Source organism: Rhinoderma darwinii, chromosome 3 (genome assembly GCF_050947455.1).
Source record: "Rhinoderma darwinii isolate aRhiDar2 chromosome 3, aRhiDar2.hap1, whole genome shotgun sequence".
Lineage (NCBI taxonomy): Eukaryota > Metazoa > Chordata > Amphibia > Anura > Rhinodermatidae > Rhinoderma > Rhinoderma darwinii.
In genome coordinates this window covers 308,429,019-308,451,813 of record NC_134689.1, presented here as the reverse complement: position 1 = coordinate 308,451,813, position 22,795 = coordinate 308,429,019, and the positions used below count along the sequence as shown (strand labels likewise).

At 41.1% G+C, this 22,795-nt stretch overlaps 1 protein-coding gene across 6 annotated transcripts in view; it reads right to left on the bottom strand.

Moving 5' to 3' along the window:
• Positions 1–22,795, bottom strand: part of NTRK3 (neurotrophic receptor tyrosine kinase 3) — a 629,741-nt gene that overhangs the window by 85,111 nt on the left and 521,835 nt on the right. For all 6 annotated transcript variants that reach the window (XM_075858200.1, XM_075858201.1, XM_075858199.1 and 3 more), the window contains one exon: positions 17,452–17,582. In XM_075858200.1, coding sequence (XP_075714315.1) covers positions 17,452–17,582 — 131 coding nt within the window. The remainder of the gene's footprint in view (positions 1–17,451; positions 17,583–22,795) is intronic.

Genomic DNA, 22,795 nt, shown 5'->3' with positions numbered 1-22,795 from the left:
ACAATATGTTGTGCCCAGTTTGTGCCACTGAAGACAAATATCTCATAAAATGTTAATCGTGTTCTCCCGGGTATGGCGATGGATCTGTGGACATAAACTGCTGTTTGGAACACGCTGTAGAGATCAGAAGAGAGGGAGCGCCATTTGGCTTTTGGAGCACAGATTTTGCTTGGTAGTAGTTCTGTTTGGGGTTTTACTAGTATTTGAGTTTATAATGTGGGGGCCTATGCAATCTGTGCAGAGTACATCAGAGTGTAGTAATGGGATAAATAAATAATAATCCACAGATATGTGGCCGGTGTCACCCTGATAAATGGTGCCCAATCTTATCCGCTTTTGGAACACTCTGCCCATTTTACGTCGCCATATTCTGAGACAGAACTTTTCTAATTTTTGTCCAACTGAGCCGTGTGAGGGCTTATTTGTTGTGGGACAATCTGTAGTTTTCATTGGTACCATTTTGGGGTACATGCGATTTTTTGATCACTTTTTATTCAATTTTTTGGCAAGCAAGGTGACCAAAAACCATCAATTCTGAAAATGAATTTATTATTCACCCTGGGCTATAAATTTAAATTTTACTTTATTCTATGGGTCGATACGATTATGGCGATACCATACGGATATATTTTTTTTTATGCTTTGCAGCGTTTGCGCAATATAATCACTTTTTTTATAAAATAATACATTTTTGGTGTCACCATATTCTTAGAGCAATAACTTTTAAATTTTTCAGTCAAAAAAGCTGAGTAAGGGCTTGTTTGTTGCGGGACCGGTTGTAGTTTTTATTGGTACTATTTTGGGGTACATGCGACTTTTTGATCACGCTTTATTCTATATTTTTGAAAAGCTGGTGACCAAAAAATAGTGATTCTGGCATTGTTTTTTACTTATTCTTTTTTTGTCCCACTAGGGGACTTGAAGACATGCATCTCTGATCGCTGCTAGAATACATTACACTACCTATAGTAGTGTAATGTATTCCAACTAACATAGTGACGTGACAGTCACTCTGACAGGAAGCCTATGAGGACCAGCCTCCGGCTGGTCCACATAGGCTTTCGTACATGGCAGCCCAGAGGCCATTGCCTGGCCTCCGGTTGCCATGACAGCCATCGATAGCCCCCGCAATTGCATGTGGGGGCTGCCGATGTGCTCTAAACCCTTTAAATGCGGCGATTGCAATAGACCGCGGAATCTAAGGGGATAATTGCCGAATTCAGCGGCTATGGGCGCCGCATGGCGTTTAACTGTTAAAGTGCGGACGTAACTGCTCACTCAGGTGCGTGAAGATACTGCTCATCTGGACTTGCATTTACGTGCGCGAAGGGGTTAATATAAAATCTTTATTAATAGATGATAATATTAAAAAATCAACAATTGGTGTGAATTTGATGAATGCAGAGACCCCTATTTCTGCATTCTATAGGGACAGTTGGCCCTGTTGTCTTATATGTGCCTAACTTAACTATAGTCATCATCTTGGCATAAATATAAGTGCCTTGAATTGATAGATTATGAGTATGGCACTTGTCCTCACCTAAACTGTAAAGGAAAGACCTGTTAGATCAGGTCTTTCGTTAGATCGCTGGTACAGTACACTGCAATACTAATGTATTGCAGTATATTTAAATTTTTACAAGCTTCTGTTAAGCCCTGCCAGAGGCACGGCTTAACAGAGTTAGAGTGAAGGCAGACCTGGGGGCCCCTGGGCTGCCATGACAACCATCAGCACTCAGCAGTGTTTAAAGCGGACTCAGCGCGTGAGCCTGCTCCAAACATCACACCCCGCACCAAAACATGCTACTACGTCCAGGTGCGCAAAAGGGTTAATACATAGTATAATCAAAACTTTATAAATATGGACCATTGCTTATTTAACAGAACTGAAAATGACTATTCAACTTAGCTTCATTTAACCTCTTTTTGCTCCAAACTTAGACAACTCTCCCATTTTCCTCTCTGGCTCTCTGGCAGATGACTTTTCAGTTGTCAGGTAGCACATTTACATGATGGGAAATAATTTTTCCCTGTCATGTAAGGCTAGGTTCACACAACCTATTTTCAGGCGTAAACTAGGCATTTTACGCCTCGAATTACGCCTGAAAACACGGCTCAAATACGTCGGCAAATATCTGCCCATTCATTTCAATGGGTTTGCCGACGTACTGTGCCGACGACCTGTAATTTTACGCGTCGCTGTCAAAAGACGGCGCGTAAAATAACAGCATCGTCAAAGAAGTGCAGGACACTTCTTGGGACGTAATTTGAGCCATTTTTCATTGACTTCAATGAAGAACAGCTCCAAATTACAGCCGTAATTGACGCCTCGCAAAACGCGAGTACGAGCTATTACGTCTGAAATGCAGGAGCGGTTTTCTCCTGAAAATAGCTCCGTAATTTCAGCCGTAATTGTCGATATCGTGTGAACCAACATCATCCACCAGAGGGAAAAATCTTTCCCCGCGGAGGAGTACAATGAAAGCGTTACCTGGTAATTAGACATGACATGGAAAAATAATTCCCAATCATGTAACTCAGCTCTCTAGGACCTACCGTTCCCAACAAATTCACAAAAGCATATAAGGCACCACTGGCTTCCACATCAAGGACCTTCCTCCATATCACATCAGATGACCGGTATTAGCCAATAGAACCTCGCATGTCCTTCATTCTTAGCCTCACTAAAATACACACAGTTCCAGACCAGGTTTCCATAACAACCAAGCCATTTTTTTTTACTCTACGTGTTACTCACTGTAAATGAACTGTACCTATGCTGAATTTGAGCATCCTCAAACCACACACAAAAAACAAACAAATGGACAAGTGTGAAGCCGGGTAACCCTGCTGTTTGATGTTATAAAAGTGAATGTTTGTTGTGCTCTATAGGCTCCAAACGCTTGAACCATTTGACCCTAAATTTGACACATAGGTACATCGGGTGTCCGGGAAGATTTTTGTAAATGTCCCAACCTTGCCATTCTCTGTTATCAGACATTATAGTGAATGTCTGTTTGTCGTCCTCTATAGGCATCCAAACATCTGAACTATTTGACCCCAAATTTAGCACATAGGGTGTTCAGGAAGGTTTTTGTCCCGACCATGCTCTTGTTATCTGTTATCAGCCATTATCACATGATCACGATCATACAGACATTGGCTTTTATAGTAAAGATGTTTTTATCTGACAGTAGCAGGTAGTGCATTTTACAAGATAATCCTAAATGGGAAGGTACAGGGGAGCGGTTATCCATAGCAACCAATTCGACTACTGATGGCCAGGAGGAAAGCTGCATTACTAGCTGCAGAGACTCCTCTTGCCCAACTGCAACCTGATCAAAGGCATCATACTGCTGCTCAAGCTGCTGAAACTCCTCAGCAAATTCGGGATTTCTCAGCAACAGATCAGACAGGTGGCTCTCAGAAGTGCAGAGAATCTTGCCCAGACCCAGGCCAGAAAGCAACCTGATAGAGCACATCATAATGTTTAGCGTGCTAATGAGTGGGCTTTCATGCATGATGCTGTTTTTAATTATGATCCAACCATAGTCTATAGCCAATTGCTAATAAAACTGCCAATGTTGTTAATCAACAGGCTCTGTCACAATCTTATGACTCCACGTCCTACCAGTTTAGCTGTTAGGTATTTAGGAAGTTAAAATTGAAATAAACAGTGTATAACTGCCGGGGTATATAGGGCTACTACCGATTTCCCTGTAAACCAAGAAAATACGAGGGCATGGATTGGCCTCCTGGGCACCCTTGGAACAAATCCAATGAACACACAAACAGACAGACCGACATGTTATACCCGGGCAGCACCAGGTACTTTTTCTAGTTATTTATATTTTAATATTTCCTAGCATGTGGGGAAAAAAATACAAAAAAAAAAATAAGAATACAAATATTTATTAAAATTGCGACATATTCCCTTGAATTTACAGCAATGTAATTCTGCCAAGCTAGCATTAGTAACTAAAAGCTCCTGCTCTGTCTATTCCTTTCCAAGTGCCACCTTGAAAATATGCAGTTGTGTTAAAATGCAATGTAATGTGGTTTTTTTCCAATTTATTTTCTCTTTTTTGAGATTAATGTTTTGGACATGCCAGTAATTTGGGGGTACTGAGTGATAATTGGAATTGGTCTGCCCTTCCTTGTGAATACTGTAATTAGCTTGTCTCAATGAATTAATTACAAGGTTGTTTCGGGTAACAGTGGAGAAATTGCTTTAATAGTGGTCATTGCGTTAATCAATGATGTTACCTATGAGAAATATTTTTGTAATTACATTTTAACCCCTTCCCTCTTTGGACACTTTTGACTTTCCTGACAGAGCCTCATTTTTCAAATCTGACATAGTTACATAGTTAGTACGATTGAAAAAAGACACATGTCCATCAAGTTCAACCGTGGGATGGGAAAAGGGAAGGGAAAAATTTTTACACATAGGAGCTAATATTTTTTTGTTCCAGGAAATTATCTAAGCCTTTTTTAAAGACATCTACTGTCCCTGCTGTGAGCAGCTCCTGAGGCAGATTATTCCATAGATTCACAGTTCTCACAGTAAAGAAGGCTTGTCGCCTCTGCAGATTGAACCTTTTTTTCTCCAGACAGAGAGAGTGTCCCCTTGTTTTTTAAGGGGGTTTACATGGAACAGGATCTCACCATATTTCTTGTATGTGACATTAATATATTTCTATAAATTAATCATGTCCCCCTTAGTCGTCTCTTTTCAAGGCTAAATAGGTTTAATTATTTTAATCTTTCCTCATAACTTAGATTCTCCATGCCCCTTATTAGCTTCGTTGCTCATCTTTGTATTTTTTCCAACTCCAGGGCATCCTTTCTATGAACTGGACTGCATATTCTAGATGAGGCCTCACTGATGCTTTGTAAAGTGGTAATATTACATCCCTGTCCCGTGAGTCCATGACTCTTTTAATACACGACAATATCTTGCTGGCCTTTGAAGCAGCTGATTGACATTGCATGCTGTTATTTCGTTTATGATCTACAAGTACACCCATATCCTTCTGAACAAGTAACTCCCCCAGTATAGCTCCCCCTAGGACATATGATGCATGCAGATTGTTGGTACCCAGATGCATAACTTTACATTTATCTACATTAAACTTTATTTGCCAGGTGGATGCCCAAACACTTAGTGTGTCCAAATCAGCTTGCAATTCACGAACATCTTCCATAGACTGAACAATACTACATAGCAGGGTGTCATCTACAAAAATAGAAATAGTGCTATTAATCCCATCCTCTATATCATTAATAAATAAGTTGACTAATAGTGGTCCCAGCATGGAACCCTGGGGTACACCACTTATAACCGGAGACCATTCAGAGTAGGAATCATTGACCACAACACTCTGGATACAGTCCTTGAGCCAATTCTCAATCCAATTACAAACTATACTTTCTAAAAATATAGTCCTTAACCTGTTAGTGACCGCCCCATAGTGTTTTTACGGCGGCCACTAACGGGCTTTATTCCGATGCAGTAGCCTTTTTTCGGCACTGTATCTGATTAAATAAACAGAGCAGGGAGCCATTAAATCTCTCTGCTCTCAGCTACCAGAGGTAGCTGAGGGGTGGGGGCAGCCCTGCTCTAAACCCTCAGATGCGGCACTCAATAGCGAGCGCCGCATCTGAGTGGTTTTGGAGAGAGGGAGGGAGCTCCCTCCCTCTCCCACCAACACCTCGCAATAAGATCGCCGGGTGTAGTGTCTTCTATGGCAGCCGGGGACCTAGTAAAGGCCCCCAGGTCTGCCTGTAGTGTATGCCTGCTATGTCAAATTTAATAAAAAGTGGGGAAAAAAAACCCACTTTTTCCCCTTACAAACTGCTTTATTATTAAAAAACAAAATAAAGTAAAAAAGTGACACACATTTGGTATCGCCGCATCCGTAACAACCCCAACTATAAAGTTATTACATCATTTAACCTTCATGGTCAACGTTGTAAAAAATAAAATGTAAAAAACAATGCAAAAATTGCTGTTTTCTTTGAATTCTGCCTTAAAAAAAATGTGATAAAAAGTGATCAAAAAGTCACATCTACTCTAAAATGGTACCGATAAAAACTACAAGTCGTCACTCAAAACAAAAAGCCCTCATACAACTGCATCGGTGAAAAAATAAAAAAGTTATGGCTCTTCAAATATGGAGACACAAAAACAATAATTTTGAAAAAAAGTATTTTCACAGTGTAAAAGTAGTAAAACATACAAAAACTATACAAATTTGGTATCGTTGCAACCGCAAGAACCCACTGAATAACAGCGTAAATTAAGGATGCAAAAAAGTGTGGCAAAATTGCAGGTTTTTTCTATTCCCCCCTAAAAACAAGTTAATTAATAAATTCTATGTACCCAAAAATGGTGCTATTAAATATTACAACTTGTCCCACAAAAAACAAGACCTTATATAGCTATGTCAACGCAAAAAAAAAAAGTTACAGCTCTTTGAATGGGACGATGGAAAAACTTAAAAAATGGCTTGGTCATTAAGGTCTAAAATAGGCTCGTCATTAAGGGGTTAATTTACCCATTAGACATCTATGTTTCACTTTATGTGGTAATAACTTCAGAATGCTTTTACCTATCCTAGCGATTCTGAGATTGTTTTTTTGTGACACATTGGACTTTATGTTTCTGGAAAAATTAGCTCGATACATTAAGTTTTTAATTGTGAAAAACACCAAAATTTAGCAAAAATTAGCATTGTTCTAAATTTAAATGTATCTGCTTGTAAGACAAATAGTAATACCACACAAAATTGTTGCCAATTAATATCCCCCATATGTCTACTTTAGATTGGCATAATTTTTTTGACCATCATTTTATTTTTCTAGGACGTTACAAGGCTTAGAACTTTAGCCGCAATTTCTCACATTTTCAAGAAAATTTCAAAAGGCTATTTTTTCAGGGACCAATTCAGTTGTGAACTGGCTTTGAGGGCCTTATATATTAGAAACCCCAGTAAGTCACCCCATTTTGAAAACTTCACCCCTCAAAGTATTCAAAACAGCATTTAGAAAGTTTCTTAACCCTTTAGACGTTTCACAGAAATTAAAGCAAAGTAGAGGTGAAATTTACACATTTTTTTCATTTTTTTTGTAACACCGAAAGTTTTACCAGAGAAATGCAACTCAATATTTATTGCACTGATTCTGCAGTTTTAGGAAATATTTTTCTATTGGACTGAAGCACAGGCCTCAGAAGCAAAGGAGCACCTAGTGGATTTTGGGGCCTTCTTTTTAATAGAATATATTTTGGCCACCATGTCAGGTTTGAAAGGCTCTTGCTGTGCCAAAACAGTGGAAATCCCCCAAAAGTGACCCCATTTGGGAAACAACACCCCTCAAGGAAATTATCTAGAGTCATAGTGAGTATTTTGATCCCACAGGTTTATTGCAGAAAGAATTGGAATTAGGCCGTGAAAATTAAAATCTAATTTTTTTCAAAGAAAATGTTGGTTTAGCTAATTATTTCTCATTTCCACAAGGACTAAAGAAAAAAAAAAAGCACAGCAACATTTGTAAAGCAATTTCTCCCGAGTAAAACAATACCCCACATGTGGTGATAAACGGCTGTTCGGACACACGGCAGGGCTCAGGAGGGAAAGAGCGCCATTTGGCTTTTGGTGCTCAAATTTAGCAGGAATGGTTTGTGGAGGCCATGTCGCATTTGCAAAGCCCCTGATGGGACAAAACAGTGGAAACCCCCCACAAGTGACACAAACTACACCCATTGAGGAAATTATCTAGAGGTATAGTGAGAATTTTGACCCCACAGGTGCTTCATAGAATTTTTTAGAATTGGCCAGTGAAAATAAAAACAATCCCTTTTCTTCAATAAGATGTAGATTTAGTTTAAAATTTTTCATTTTCTCAACAAATAAAGGAAAAAAAAACAACAAACATTTGTAAAGCAATTTCTCCAGAGTACGGCAATACCCAATATGTGGTCATAAACTGCTGTTTGGGCACACAGTAGGGCTCAGAAGGGAAGGAGGGGCATTTGGCTTTTGGAGTGTAGATTTTGCTGGATTGGTTTCTGGGCGCTACGTAGCATTTGCAAAGCTGGAACAAAATAGTGGAAACCCCCCAGAAGTGACCCCATTTTGGAAACTACACCCCTCAAGGTATTCAGATGGGGAGGAGGGGCGGGCTAAGAGGGAATAGGGCCACACTGTCCACCCTGCTACCTCTCTGCGGGGGCGGCGGCACAAATGAAACCAGCCGCCGCCATCCCCTCTTGCACCAATTGTACCTGCGTCTATAGAACGCAGGTACAATTACATACATAAGCGCTGAATGGCCGGGTACATTCCTTACAATGACGCTGATTGGCAGGGCAGAATGAGTTGTCTCGGCAATCAGCGCCTTTCAACTTGTTGAAAGGCACTGATTGATGGGGCATGCCATTCTGCCCTGCCAGTCAACGCCTTTCAACAATGCAAGCGGGGTGATGGCATCGCTCAGCCCCAGCAGACCTGCTCAGAAGAGAGCATGCCTGCATTGACACAGCACGGCGCGGGAACGGGATCACGGTGAGTATGTCAATTTTGTTGTTTTCAACTAAAGAGTGTGGGCGGCATTATTCACAGGAGGGGGGGCTATTTGTGGGACACAATCAACAGGGGATGCTTTATGTGGGACACAATCTACATGGGGACTATATGTAGGGCACTATATACAGGGTGTGCTATATGTAGAGTGCAATCTACAGGGGGCTATATGTGGGGCACAATCTACAGGGGAGGCTTCATGTGGGACACAATCTACAGAGGGAATATATGTAGGGCACTATATACAGGGGGAGCTATATGTAGAGCGCTATCTTCAGGGGGCTATATGTAGAGCGCTATCAACAGGGGGACTATATGTGGGGCACTATTTACAGGGGGCTCTATGGGGGCTCTATATACAGGGGGCTCTATGGGGGAACTATCTACAGGGGGCACTATTTGTGTGTGTGTGTGTGTGTGTGTGTGTGTGTGTGGGACACAGTGTACGGTGCTATTATAATCAGGGACACAGTGTATGGCATTATTATAATTAGAGGTGCAGTGTATGGGGCTATTATATATAGGGATGCATTGTGCGTCACCATGATAACTTTATCTTTGTTTATAGATGCAGAAATGTTTGAAAAGTGAGAAGCCCAAGACATCTGAGCGGAAAACTGCAGAAATGGGTCGTGGCCGGGAGAAGTCATAGAGGTCTGGACCAGATGGAGAAGAAAAAAGAAAAAGAACTAGAATCTGAAATGAAGTCACTGTTAAGTCACTTAATGTAAATGTTTATTCTGCCTCTACTCAGTACTGTAGTACCTCTATGATCTGCAGCGAGATGATGGGTGGTATGATATTTTTTTGGGGGAAACAGCATCTCCCAGCATATCCTTACCATTGTTCGGGCCATGCTGGGAGATGTTGTTTTATCCATACATACCTCTACAGCAGGGCTTGCACTAAATTGAGCTGTATTTGTGCTGGTGCTGTATATATGTACTGAGCTTGGTTCTGGGGCTGTATTTATGTACTGAGCTCGGTTCTGGTGTTGTATATATGTAAAGAGCTTTGTTCTAGTACTGTTTATATGTACTGAGGTTTGTTCTGGTGATGTATATATGTACTGAGCTTGGTTCTGGTGTTGTATTTATGTGCTGAGCTTGGTTCTGGTACACTGTTTCCGTAAGTCCCATAGAACTGAATGGTAGTTACGAAAACAGCGTAGTTCGCATGCTATGCTGCTTCCGTAACTGCCATTCACTACTATGAGTTACGGAAAGTCCATGGTAAGGAAGTGGTTTAGGGGGCCCGGTTCTAGAGATAGATGTGAGTCCCACCTCTGGGAACTGTACTTATCTGACAGGATCCACAGGATATGTCATAAATTTCCCTCACGGGAAAACCCCTTTAAAGTGTAACTAAACTTCTAAAAAACTTCTGACATGTCATAGTGAAATGTAAGAAGTTTTGATTGGTGGGGGTCCGAGCACTGAGACCCCCATGGATCGCTAAAACAAAGTGGCAGAAGCACTCAAGTGACCGCTGTGCCACTTAGTTTCTGATCTGTTTTTCTTGGAAAGCTGAGCAAGCGGTGTATGGACGTACACCACTCCGAGAAATGTCGATCAGAAGCGAAGCGGCACAGCATTCAATCATGCGCTTCTGCCGCTTCACTTTAGTGATCGGTGGGGGTCACAGTGCTTGAACCCTCACCGATTAAAAGAGGGTTCTGGGAGGGCTCCTCCCTTCTCTCAGTGGGTATCTTCATACGCAGTGACCAAAAACTTCTGAAAATACAGAGCTGTTTTCAGGCGAAAACAGCTCCTGATTTTCAGACGTTTTTGTAGCAACTCGCGTTTTTCGCGGCGTATTTTTACGGCCTTTTTGGAGCTGTTTTTCAATGGAGTCTATCAAAAACGCCTCCAAAAACGTCCCAAGAAGTGACATGCACTTCTTTTTCGCGGGCGTCTTTTTACGCGCCGTATTTTGACAGTGACGCGAAAAATGAAGCCCTGTGGAAACAGAGCACCGTAAATCCCATTGCAAGCAATGGGCAGTTGTTTGTAGGCGTAATGGAGTCGTTTTTTCAGGCATAATTCGAGGAGTAAAACGCCCGAATTACGTCTGAAAACACTGCGTGTGAACATACCCTTAGATAGCAGCAGTGGGGTGTGTTGTACACAGCAGGTCAGAGTATAGAGAAAGCATCTTGACAGCTTGTGTGTTCTCCTCCCTATCTGCACTATGCAGCTTTCATGATCTTCCCTTCCTGAAAACATAAGCTATCAGTTATGTACAATCTCCCCCTACTCCCTGCTGCTATCTCTAACACTGAGAGAAGAGAGGGGGTAAAGCAGTTGAGTCAGCCGTCAGAAGCAGTGGACTGACGGATTTGAGTAAAAATTTGCAGGAGACCAACTGTCTACAGGAGTTACACAGATTATACAGCAGCCAAATGGTAGAATATATTTAATGAAGACTATATAGAAAGTTGCTTAATTTAGTATTTAGGAAGCAAATAAACACTAAAACTTCAGTTCAAAGGTGTATATAGCCTTTAACCCCTTACCGCACCAGGTCGCACCAGTACATCCCGGTGCAGGGGGAGAAGTGTGGAGCGTGCTCCATATGCTGTGGGTGTTCCTGGCTGTTTAACCCCTCAAATGCTGCGGTCAATCGCGACCACAGCATCTCAGGCATTGAAAAGTGGGGGGCGGCCCCCTCCAGCAGCTCATCGCCCCCCGCAACAAGATCGGGGGTGAGAATGGTTGTTATGGCAGCCCAGGGGCCTAATGAAGGGCTTAACAGATGCCTGTAAAAATGACGATATACTGCAATACATTAGTAAAAAAACAAAAAAAGGAAACAAAATTGGTATTGCTGCGTCGAAACTATTACAATATAGCGTTATTTAACGCGCACGGTGAATGCCATAAAAGATTTTTAAAAATCGACAAAATCTCACCTTAGCTCCCAAATAAAATGTAATAAAAAGTGATCAAAAAGTCATACGTACCAACAAATGGTACCAATAAAACGTACAGCTCGTCCCGCAAAAAATAAGCCCACACACCGCTCAATGCATGGAAAAATGAAAACGTTATGGCTCTCAGAATGTGGTGATACAAAACTATTTATAGTTTTTGTTTTTTTAAAGTAGTAAAATATAAAAAAATCTATATAAATTTGATATCACCGTAATCGTATTGAGCCACAGAAAAAAGTTAAATTGTTGTTTTTACCACACAGTGAAAGATGTAAAAACAAAACCCAAAAAATAGTGGAGGAAGCGCAGTTTTTTACAATTTCAGCCCGCATTAAAAAAAAATCTGCTTCTCAGTACATTATATGGTACTTGAAATGCTAAAAATAGAAACTACAACTCCTCCCACAAAATATAAGCTCTCACACCACTCTATTGATGGAAAAATAAAAACGTTATGGCTCTTGGAAGGCGGGAAGTGAAAAACAAAAAACAAAAATCAAAAAATGGCTGTGTCCTTAAGGAGTTAACCCCTTCCCTCTTTAGCCACTTTTGACCTTCCTGACAGAGCCTCATTTTTCAAATCTGACATGTGTCACTTTATGTGGTAATAACTCCGGAATGCTTTCACCTATCCAAGCGATTCTGAGATTGTTTTCTCGTGAAACATTGGACTTTATGTTACTGGCAAAATTTGCTCCATATGTTCAGTATTTAATTGTGAAAAACACCAAAAATTAGCGAAAAATTGCAAAAATTAGCATTTTTCTCAATTTAAATGTATCTGCTTGTAAGACAGGCAGTTATACCACACAAAATTGTTGCTAATTAACATCCCCCATATGTCTACTTTAGATTGGCATCGTTTTTTGAACATCCTTTTATTTTTCTATGACCTCACAAGGCTTAGAACTTTAGCAGCAATTTCTCACATTTTCAAGAAAATTTCAAAAGGCTATTTTTACAGGGGCCAGTTCAGTTGTGAAGTGGTTTTGAGGGCCTTATATATTAGAAACCCCAAAAAAGTCACCCCATTTTAAAAACTTCACCCCTCAAAGTATTCAAAACAGCATTTAGAAAATGTCTTAACCCTTTAAACATTTCACAGGAATTAAAGCACAGTAGAGGTGAAATTTACAAATTTCATATTTTTCTGCAGAAATACATTTTTAATACAATTTTTTTTATAACACAGAAGGTTTTACCAGAGAAATGCAACTCAATATTTGTTGCCCAGTTTCTGAAGTTTTAGGAAATATCCCACATGTGGCCGTAGCGTGCTACTGGACTGAAGCACCGGCCTCAGAAGCAAAGGAGCACCTAGTGGATTTTGGGGCCTTATTTTTGTTAGAATATATTTTAGGCACCATGTCAGGTTTGAAGGGCTCTTGCGGTGCCAAAACAGTCAAAATCCCCCAAAAGTGACCCCATCTGGGAAACTAGACACCTCAAGGAAATTATCTAGGGGTATAGTGAGCATTTTGACCGCACAGGTTTTTTACAGAAATTATTGGAAGAAGGCCGTGAAAATTAAAATCAACATTTCTTCAAAGAAAATGTAGGTTTAGCGATTTTTTTTCTCATTTCCACAAGGACTAAAGGAGAAAAAGCACCGCAAAATTTGTAAAGCAATTTCTCCCGAGTAAAACAATACCTCACATGTGGTAATAAACGGTTGTTTGGAGACACGGCGTGGCTGAGAAGGGAAAGAGCGCTATTTGGCTTTTGGAGTTCACATTTAGCAGGAATGGTTTGCGGAGGCCTTGTCACATTTACAAAGCCCCTGAGGGGACAAAACAGTGAAAACATCCAACAAGTGACCCCATTTTGGAAACTATACCCCTTGAGGAAATTATCTAGGGGTATAGTGAGCATTTTGACCCCACAGGTTTTTTGCAGAAATTTTTGCAAGTAGGCTGTGAAAATGAAAATCTACATTTTTTCAAATAAAATGTAGGTTTAGCTATTTTTTTTTCCATTTCCACAAGGACTAAAGGAGAAAAATCACCATAAAATTTGTAAAGAAATTTCTCCCGAGTAAAACAGTACCCCACATGTGGAAATAAACGGCTGTTTGGACACACGGCGAGGCTGAGAAGGGAAAGAGCGCCATTTGGCTTTTGGAACTCAAATTTAGCAGGAATGGTTTGCGGAGGCCATGTCACATTTACAAAGCCCCTGAAGGGACAAAACAGTGGAAACCCCCCACAAGTGACCCCATTTTGGAAACAACACCCATTGATGAAATTATCTAGGGGTATAGTGAGCGATTTGACACCACAGTTTTTTTGCAGAAATTATTGGAAGTAGGCCCTGAAAATAATAATCTACATTTTTTCAAAGAAAATGTAGGTTTAGCTAATTTTTTCTCATTTCCAGAAGGACTAAAGGAGAAAAAGCACCACAAAATTTGTAAAGCAATTTCTCCCGAGTAAAACAATACCCCACATGTGGTAATAAACGGCTGTTTGGACACACGGCAGGGCTTAGAAGGGAAAGAGCACTATTTGACTTTTTGAGATCACATTTAGCAGGAATGATTTGCGGAGGCCAGGTCACATTTGCAAAGCCCCTGAGGGGACAAAACAATGAAAACGCCCAAAAAGGGACTCCATTTAGGAAACTACACCTCTTGAAGAATGCATCTAGGGGTGTAGTGAGCATTTTGACCCCACAGATGTTTCATAGAATTTATTAGAATTAGGCAGTGAAAATAAAAACAGTCCTTTTTCTTCAATAAGACGTAGCTTTAGCGCAAATTTTTTCATTTTCTCAACAAATAAAGGAAAAAAAGAACCCAACATTTGTAAAGCTATTTCTCCCGAGTACGGCAATACCCCATATGTGGTCATAAACTGCTGTTTGGGCAAACCGCCGGGCTCAGATGGGAAGGACCGCCATTTGGAGTGCAGATGTTGCTGGATTGGTTTCTGGGCACCTGTGGGCCCAAAACAGTGGAAACCCCCCAGAAGTGACCCCATTTTGTAAACTACACCCCTCAATGCATTTACCAAGGGGTGTAGTAAGCATTTTAACCCTGCAGGTGTTTTGTAGAAATTAGTGTGCGCTCAATGTTGCAGAGTGAAAATGGGATTTTTTTCCATAGATATGCCAATATGTGGTGCCCAGCTTGTGCCACCATAACAAGACAGCTCTCTAATTATTATGCGGTGTTTCCCGGTTTTAGAAACACCCTACATGTGGCCCTAATCTTTTGTCTGGACATATGACAGGGCTCAGAAGTGAAGAGTACCATGCGGAGTGGAGGCCTAATTTGGCGATTTACAAAGTATTGGTTCACAACTGCAGAGGCTCAGATGTGAAATAATAAAAAGAAACCCCTGATAAGTGACCCCATTATGGAACTGCACCCCTCAAGGCATTTATTAAGGGGTGTAGTGAGCATTTTCACCCCACAGGTCTTTTCCATAAATGAATGCTCTGCGGTGCAAATTAAAAATTTATATTTTTCCCTAGATATGCCATTCAGTGGCAAATATGTCATGCCCAGCTTATGACGCTGGAGACACACACCCCAAAATTTTTTAAAAGGGTTCTCCCGGGTATGACGATGCCATATATGTTGAAGGAAACTGCTGTTTGGGCACGCTGTAGGGTTCAGGGCCGAGGGAGCACCATTTGGCTTTTGGAGAGCGGATTTTGCTTAGTACTATATTTGTTTGAGTATTGCTGGTGTTTTATAATGTGGGGGTACATGTAAGCGGGGCGGAGTATATAAGGGGCATAGTCAGGTGGTATAAAAAAATAAAAATAATCCATAGATGTGTGTTACGCTGTGAAGCAATCCTTTCTGCACAGGCCGGTGTCGCACTGATAAATGGTGTCATTTCTTATCCCCCTTTTGGTCCACATTCCGCGCCTTTGTAGTTTGGGGAATTTTGCTGGGAAAGTATTATCCTGGTATAATACGGGCACCGTCGCTTCCAGCGGATATGATTGGGCCCTCCCCTTCCTGGTTCCCTAATTTTAGGTCCTTGATAAATCGCCTCTTGAAACAGAAGAAATGTTCCCCTCGGGCACAACTGCATATTTTTTTATTTCCTGACTTATTGGAGCCATAACTAATTTTATTTTTCATAGACGTATCGATATGAAGGCTGGTTTGTTGCGGGACGAGCTGTAGTTATTATTGGTACCATTTTGGGGTACATGCAACTTTTTGATCACCTTTTATCCTATTTTTTGGGATGCTAGGTAAACAAAAAAACGCAATTCTGGCACAGCTTTTTTTGTTTTTTTTTATACAGAGTTCACCACGCATTATAAACTACATGTTAACTTTATTCTGTGGGTCAGTACGATTCCGGCGATACCTAATTTATAGCACTTTTTTATGTTTTACAACTTTTTGCACAATAAAATTACTTTTGTAAAAAGAATGTATTTTTTCTGTCGCCAAGTTGTGAGAACCATAACGTTTTAATTTTTTTGTCGACGGAGGTGTATGAGGGCTTGTTTTTTGCGGGACGAGCTATAGTTTTTATAGGTACCATTTTTGGATACGTGCGACTTTTTGATCACTTTTTATTCTAACATTTGTAGGGCAAAGTGACTAAAAAACAGAAACTCTGGTAACGTTTTTTACGCGTTTTTTTTACGCTGTTCACCGCGTGCAATAAATAATATAATATTTTGATACCTCCGGTCGTTACGGTCGTGGCGATACCAAATACATATGGTTTATTATTATTTTTCAATAATAAAGGACTTGATAAGAGTAAAAGGGGGATTGTGTGTTATTTGATTACTTGAAACTTTTATTGTTTTGAAACTTTTATTTTTTGCACTTTTTTTTACACTTTTTTATACTTTTTTTTACACTTTTTCTCAAGTCCCACTAGGGGACTTGAAGGTCCAACGGTCAGATTTTTTTTTTTCTAATACATTGCACTACCTATGTAGTGCAATGTATTAGATCTGTCAGTCATTCACTGACAGCAAGCCGTTTAGGCTTCGCCTCCCGGCGGGGCCTAAATCGGCTTCCGTAATGGCAGAGCAGGAGACCATTGTGTCTCCTGTTGCCATAACAGCAGTCGCCAGTCCCGATTGCCTGTCAGGGCTGGCGATCTGCTTGTAACCGCTACGATGCAGCAATCGCTTTCGATTGCTGCATCGAAGGGGTTAATGGCAGGGATCGGAGCTAGCTCCGGTTCCTGCCGTTACAGGTGGATGTCAGCTGTACAGTACAGCTGACTTCCACCGCTGATGACGCCGGATCAGCTCCTGACCCGGCGCCATCTTGCCGGCAGCTACGGAAGCCGATCAGGCTCCGCCGCCGGGCGGATCTTGACCGGCTTCGGTGCTAGGCAGACCGGGAGGCCAGTATTAGGCCTCCGGTTGCCATTGCAGCCACCGGAACCCCGGCAATTTCATTGCTGGGGCTCCGATGAGCTGCAAACACCTTAAGTGCAGCGATCGCGTTTGAGCGCTGCACTTAAGGGGTTAATGGCGGGGATCGAAGCTAATTTCGGTCCCCGCCGTTACAGTCGGATGTCAGCTGTAAGATACAGCTGAGATCCGACGATGATGGCACCGACTCAGCTTCTGAGCCGGTGCCAAACGTTTGACGTACATGTACGGCATTTTGCGGGAAGTCAATGCTTTCCATGACGTACATGTACGTCAAATGTCGGGAAGGGGTTAAAGACCGGAATTTCACTTCAACTGTAGAAAAGTTTCTTTATGGCATAGCCCAGTAGAATGTCTTGATTATGCGTTTCTGACCAATACGTTAGGAAAATACTATTTTCATATGGACAGCTATATAATATGTATTTTTCGTCTATTAGGAAGACTGTGAAGTATAATGCTTACGGTTTCAAATACCATATGATGGTTATTTATTTCCACTAAATTATGCTTAGAACAAAGTAACATTTACTTTTTATTCTTAGAAAAGTAGTATTGTTTTGTTACCTTGACAGCTACAAGCATCTTGTCTTTGGTTGGGCTGAGGTTGTAGCATTCAGCAAGAAACACTTTCCCAAAAGCTCCTTCGCCAAGTTCCCTCTTCAGAACAATGTCCCTCTTTTTAATGTACTGTACATCTGCATGAGAAAAACAAACATAAATATTTCAGTTTTGTAGAACTAGACACATAAATTACCATGCAATACAGATCTAAACTATATTGTAAACTGTTTCTCAGAACCAGTGATGATAATAATAATGAAATGTATTCACAAAAATACAGAACTTTACATGAAGATTATTATAAGCGCCACGGCCTTTTTCCTTTTAAGGTTTAGAGGGTTGAGTTGCAGTACCTATGCAACGCTAGATTTGGGATTCGAAGGGGTCTGGCTTCCACAATCAGGGCATGTTCAGACGTGGTGTAATTTTTCCGCTGCAAATGTTGGTGCAGATTTGGGGCAATTACGCAACGAATCTGCACAAACATTTGCATATTTGACAGGTAATTCAGACGTTGCAGATATCACAGCGGACTTGCCTCAGATTTCAGTTTTTGCATTGCAAAGGCTGAAATACCCAGGGAAATTCTGCTTCTTCTCCGCAATGGAAAGAGCATGCTGCGGAGGGAAAAATCTGCATCGCAGCCTAATTTCTGCTGTTATTTTCTGCAACGGCCTGAACTAACTTTCCTCAAAATGTGTAGAAAGTCATGAAAAAAACGGCTGCTGCAGAATTCCACTGCGGACTGTCCGCAGCGGAATTCAACAGCAATTCCGCCACGTCTGAATGTGCCCTAAGCAAGTTAGGACATATCCTAGTGGGGGCTTTGAACTATTTATGAGAAATGCCAAATACATATTGGATGGCATATAGTAACGCACAATTAGCAACTGTAATGTGTGGTTACAGTAAATAATGGTGACCTAGGAGGTAACTGATCACAGGCAGCACAGGAGAATGCTGCTTGCGTAGAATATGGTCAAGTACATCTATGAATTCTATAATTACAGAACGGGAAACTTGTATTTTCAGCAAAAATCTACTTGGTGTAGTAGTAGAAACACGCAACTTTCATTTATCTGAAATTATTAACATTCCTAGGTCTGCAGCTTACTACACAGCAGCAGATTTCTGAGCTGGAATAATGGAACAATACATCTGGGCAATTACAGCACTGACATTTTGCTTATTCGTAACAGCTGCGTGATGTCAACTTGCTTGCAAGTTTCCTATTAACTTTTTTATATAATGTATTTACTCCATACTCTTGTGTCTGGACTTTTCTATTTGTTCAATGTTCTTTTGTATCCAGTGAAGCATAATAAGTTTTAACTTCAATTGAGGTGGGCATAGGATCAAAAAATATAAAATAATCCCTAAAATCTAATACATTCTTCTAAAAATATGTATGACCCTTGTTTTCCATCACAATGAAAATCTACTTCTGCTGCAGTTGTCTGAGATGGCTCTGAGGAAACACAGGTAGATAGTAGAAATTGTAATATATAACATTACATATCTGGGGATTCTGTAGCAGTACAATTGCAGTTTTGCAATGGAGTGCCTTTGGCCCAACTTACAGCTATGCAACACAAGTTTGTCTCTAGTTTTAATTGCCCCAGAGCTTGAACCCATCGGATAATCCTCTAGTGGGACATTTCATCCCTGGCCACCTGGTCTATAATTTCTCAGCTTTCCTTAAGGGCACGTTCAGACGTGGTAGAGTTTTTCCGCTGCAAATGTTGGTGCTGATTTGGGGCAATTACGCAACGAATCTGCACCAACATTTGCATATTTGACAGGTAATTCAGACGTTGCAGATATCACAGCGGACTTGCCACAGATTTCAGTTTTAGCATTGCAAAGGCTGAAATCCGCAGTGAAATTCCGCTTCTTCTCCGCAACAGACAGTGCATGCCGCGGAGGGAAAATTCTGTACTGCAGCCTATGGTCCGCAGCGGAGTTTTCCCACAACGTCTGAACTAACTTTCCTAAAAATGTATAGAAAAAAATGTAAAAAAAACGGACGCTGGAGAATTCCACTGCGGACTGTCCGCAGCGAAATTCCACAGCAATTCTGCCACGTGTGAATGTGCCCTAACTGAGAAATGCAATCTTCAACCTTTTGATTAGAGTACACATAAGGGTATGTTCACACAGCTTATTTTTACCCATTTTTCAGGCCATACAGCGCCGAAAAATGGCTAAAAATACAGAGGCTGAACGTCTCCGAACATCTGCCCATTGATTTCAATGGGAAAAACTGCATTTTGTTCCCACAGGGCATTTTTCTACGTGACCGTTTGTAAAAACAGCGCGTAAAAAAAACACCCTGTAAAAAAGAAGTGCATGTCACTTCTTGAGCCATTTTTGGAGCCGTTTTTCATTGTCTCAATAGAAAAAACAGCTCCAAAAACAAACGTAAAAAAAGCATCACAAAAAGCTTGATGCTTTAAAAACGGCTGAAAATCAGGGGCTGGTTTTCCTTGAAAACAGTCCCATATTTTACGGCCGTTTTTTAGTTTTCCCTGTGAACATACCCTAAGGCTAAAGCGTAGAGCCTTAAAGAGTTGCCCTAGCGTCACTATTGTTCCTACAAGCAAAAAATGTTGCGACTCGATAATCTGGCATTATTTTATCCTAACCGGAAGTAAAACTGGAGTAAAATATGGTATGCCTGCTACAAATGACAATGTAGCATAACACCTACTAAGATTGTTGGGCTAATACATGCATATAGCAACTCAAATGAACCGTGTGATATACGAATATGAACACCTATATGAGAAATCACACATGAACCATTATTAGCAAAAAATAGACAATATTTTATTGAAAGACAAAATCATTAAAAATAAATACATTGGCAGTAACATTACCCATACAAAAAGGATCCCCACATAGGTCAGGTCCTACAGCCTCTATAGTAAAGTGCATGCAAAGACTGGTATATAAGTAATACAATGAATATGGATAGAAACCATCCAAAGCAAAGTAATATAAAAAAAACAGACAGCAAAAAGGTACAATTAAGGAAGCATACAGAGCAGAACTATGGGGCGATCAACCCCAACAGGTGTTTCGCACGTAGCTTCTTCCAGGGGGCTATACGATAATGGTTCATGTCTAATATAGGTGTTCAAATGACAATGTAGGTCCAAAACTGATGTCTTACAATTTTTTTCATTGCTTTCATACTATATAAATTCAGTTGCAGAATACACTGGCATTTTAATTAATTCCAACATTCCTAAGCCACCAGTGTTCGCTATTGCTTGATAATAATTAACGGTTTCTGTCCTGAAGAATTCAATGCAAGCGTGAGTCAAACCAGTTTCACTTGAGTGTAAGGGTATGTTCACACGCCCTATTTACTGACGTAATTCGGGCGTTTTAGTCGTCCGAAATTACGGCTCCAAATCGCCGGCAAACATCTGCCCATTGAAATAAATGGGGTTACGATGTTCTGTGCACACAGGCTTTTTTTTAACGCGCCGCTGTCAAAAGACGGCGCGTAAAAAGACGCCCGCATCAAAGAAGTGTATGTCACTTCTTGAGACGTAATTGAAGCCGTTTTTCATTGACTCCATTGAAAAACAGCTCCAATTACGTCCGTAATTGACGCAGCGAAAAACGCGAGTATGAGCAATTACGTCTGAAATTCAGGAGCTGTTTTCGCCTGAAAACAGCTCCGTAATTGCAGGTGTATTGGACGCTGCCGTGTGAACATACCCTAATAGAGTACAGCCATGGCAGAAACACTTGGACCTTGCACTATTCTACTTAGCCGATAATATAAACTATGATTCTAATATTTTTAAACCTTAACCCCTTAACGCTCAGTGACGTACTATTCCGTCATGGAAACCGCCCCGTTCGCGCTCAATGACGGAATAGTACGTCACAGGCAAAATGCATCGCCATTTTCCATCGGCGCGTACACGAGCTGTGACAGCTGCTGTTTCGGGCAGCAGGCTATCACAGCTCAATACGCCGGGACCTGTCGCGATGGTCCCGCCTCCACGATCGCTGCTATTGGACAGTCAGTGAGTAACTGTCCAATAGCGGTGATCGATGTATAAACTTCCTCTCCCTGACTTCACTTCCTGCTTCATCCGCCCTGAACGCCTCTGTTGGTGATAGCGAGGTGTTCAGAGCGGTTGTGTGAAGAAGATAGAGAGAGAAAAGACATACAAAAAGTCATAAAAAGTTAAAAAAAGACACAATAAACAACTTTTTTCTGTATCCCACCTCCCACATTTTTGGTCAGTGATCGCCTATCACTGACCACTTCTTAGTCTTCAGGACCAATTTCTTGGTTCCTGGGGACTATTTTTTTTGTTTTTTTTCTTATAAAGTATAAAAAAACAAAATAAATAAAATTTAAAAAACAACAAAAAAAAACAGTTCATTTAGACAATTTAACTGGTTAGTTTAGTATTAGGGTTAGTGTCAGGGAACCGTCTAAAAGCGTAATTAGGTATAGCGTCAGGGAATTTAGCTTCAGAAATCCGTCACCGTAGTTAGATATAGCGTTAGGGGTCCATCACCGTAGTTAGGTTTAGCGTCAGGGAAGCTCAGAATAATCTAAATAGGTTTAGTGTCAGGCACCCGTCACCGTAGTTAGGTTTAGTGTTAGGGAAGCTCGGAATAATCTAGTTAGGTTTAGTGTCAGGGAAAAGTCGCCGTAGTTAGATTTAGTCTCAGGGAAGTTCAAATAAAATCTAGTTAGGTTTAGTGTTAGGAACCCTCGCCCCAATTTGGTTTAGCCTCAGGGAAGCCCACTCGTTCTATAGAATCACCGATTTTTTTGGCTGGTTTAGGTAGCAGCCTATCGCTCCTAGTTAGGGAAGCAAACAATCATGTCCCAACGGACATTTAGTGCCAAAGAGGCATATTCATTTCTTGCCTCCGACACAGAGTCGTCGGATGGTGAGACTCTATTTTACTCATCCACCTCCTCATCCAGTGATGAAGAAGAGGAGCCCCCTAGGAGACGCCCCAGGACCACCACTACAGCTGAAACCCCCGAGCGAAATGACCCCGCCGCAGTTGAAACCCCAGAGCGAAGTGACCCCATTTGGACCCCCACACCAGTCATTTATGAGCCCCAAATCCCAGAGTACACGGGCAGCTCAGGGATAAAATTTAACACGGCAGGGCTCAGTGAGATGGACTTTTTCAAGTTCTTCTTCACTGATGACTTTATAGATCTTATGGTGTCCCAGACTAATTTATATGCCCAACAGTATATTACTAAGAACCCCACATCATTTTATGCCCAATCCCACAGGTGGACCCCTGTAGATGCAGCACAGTTGTGCAAGTTCTGGGGACTTCACTTGAA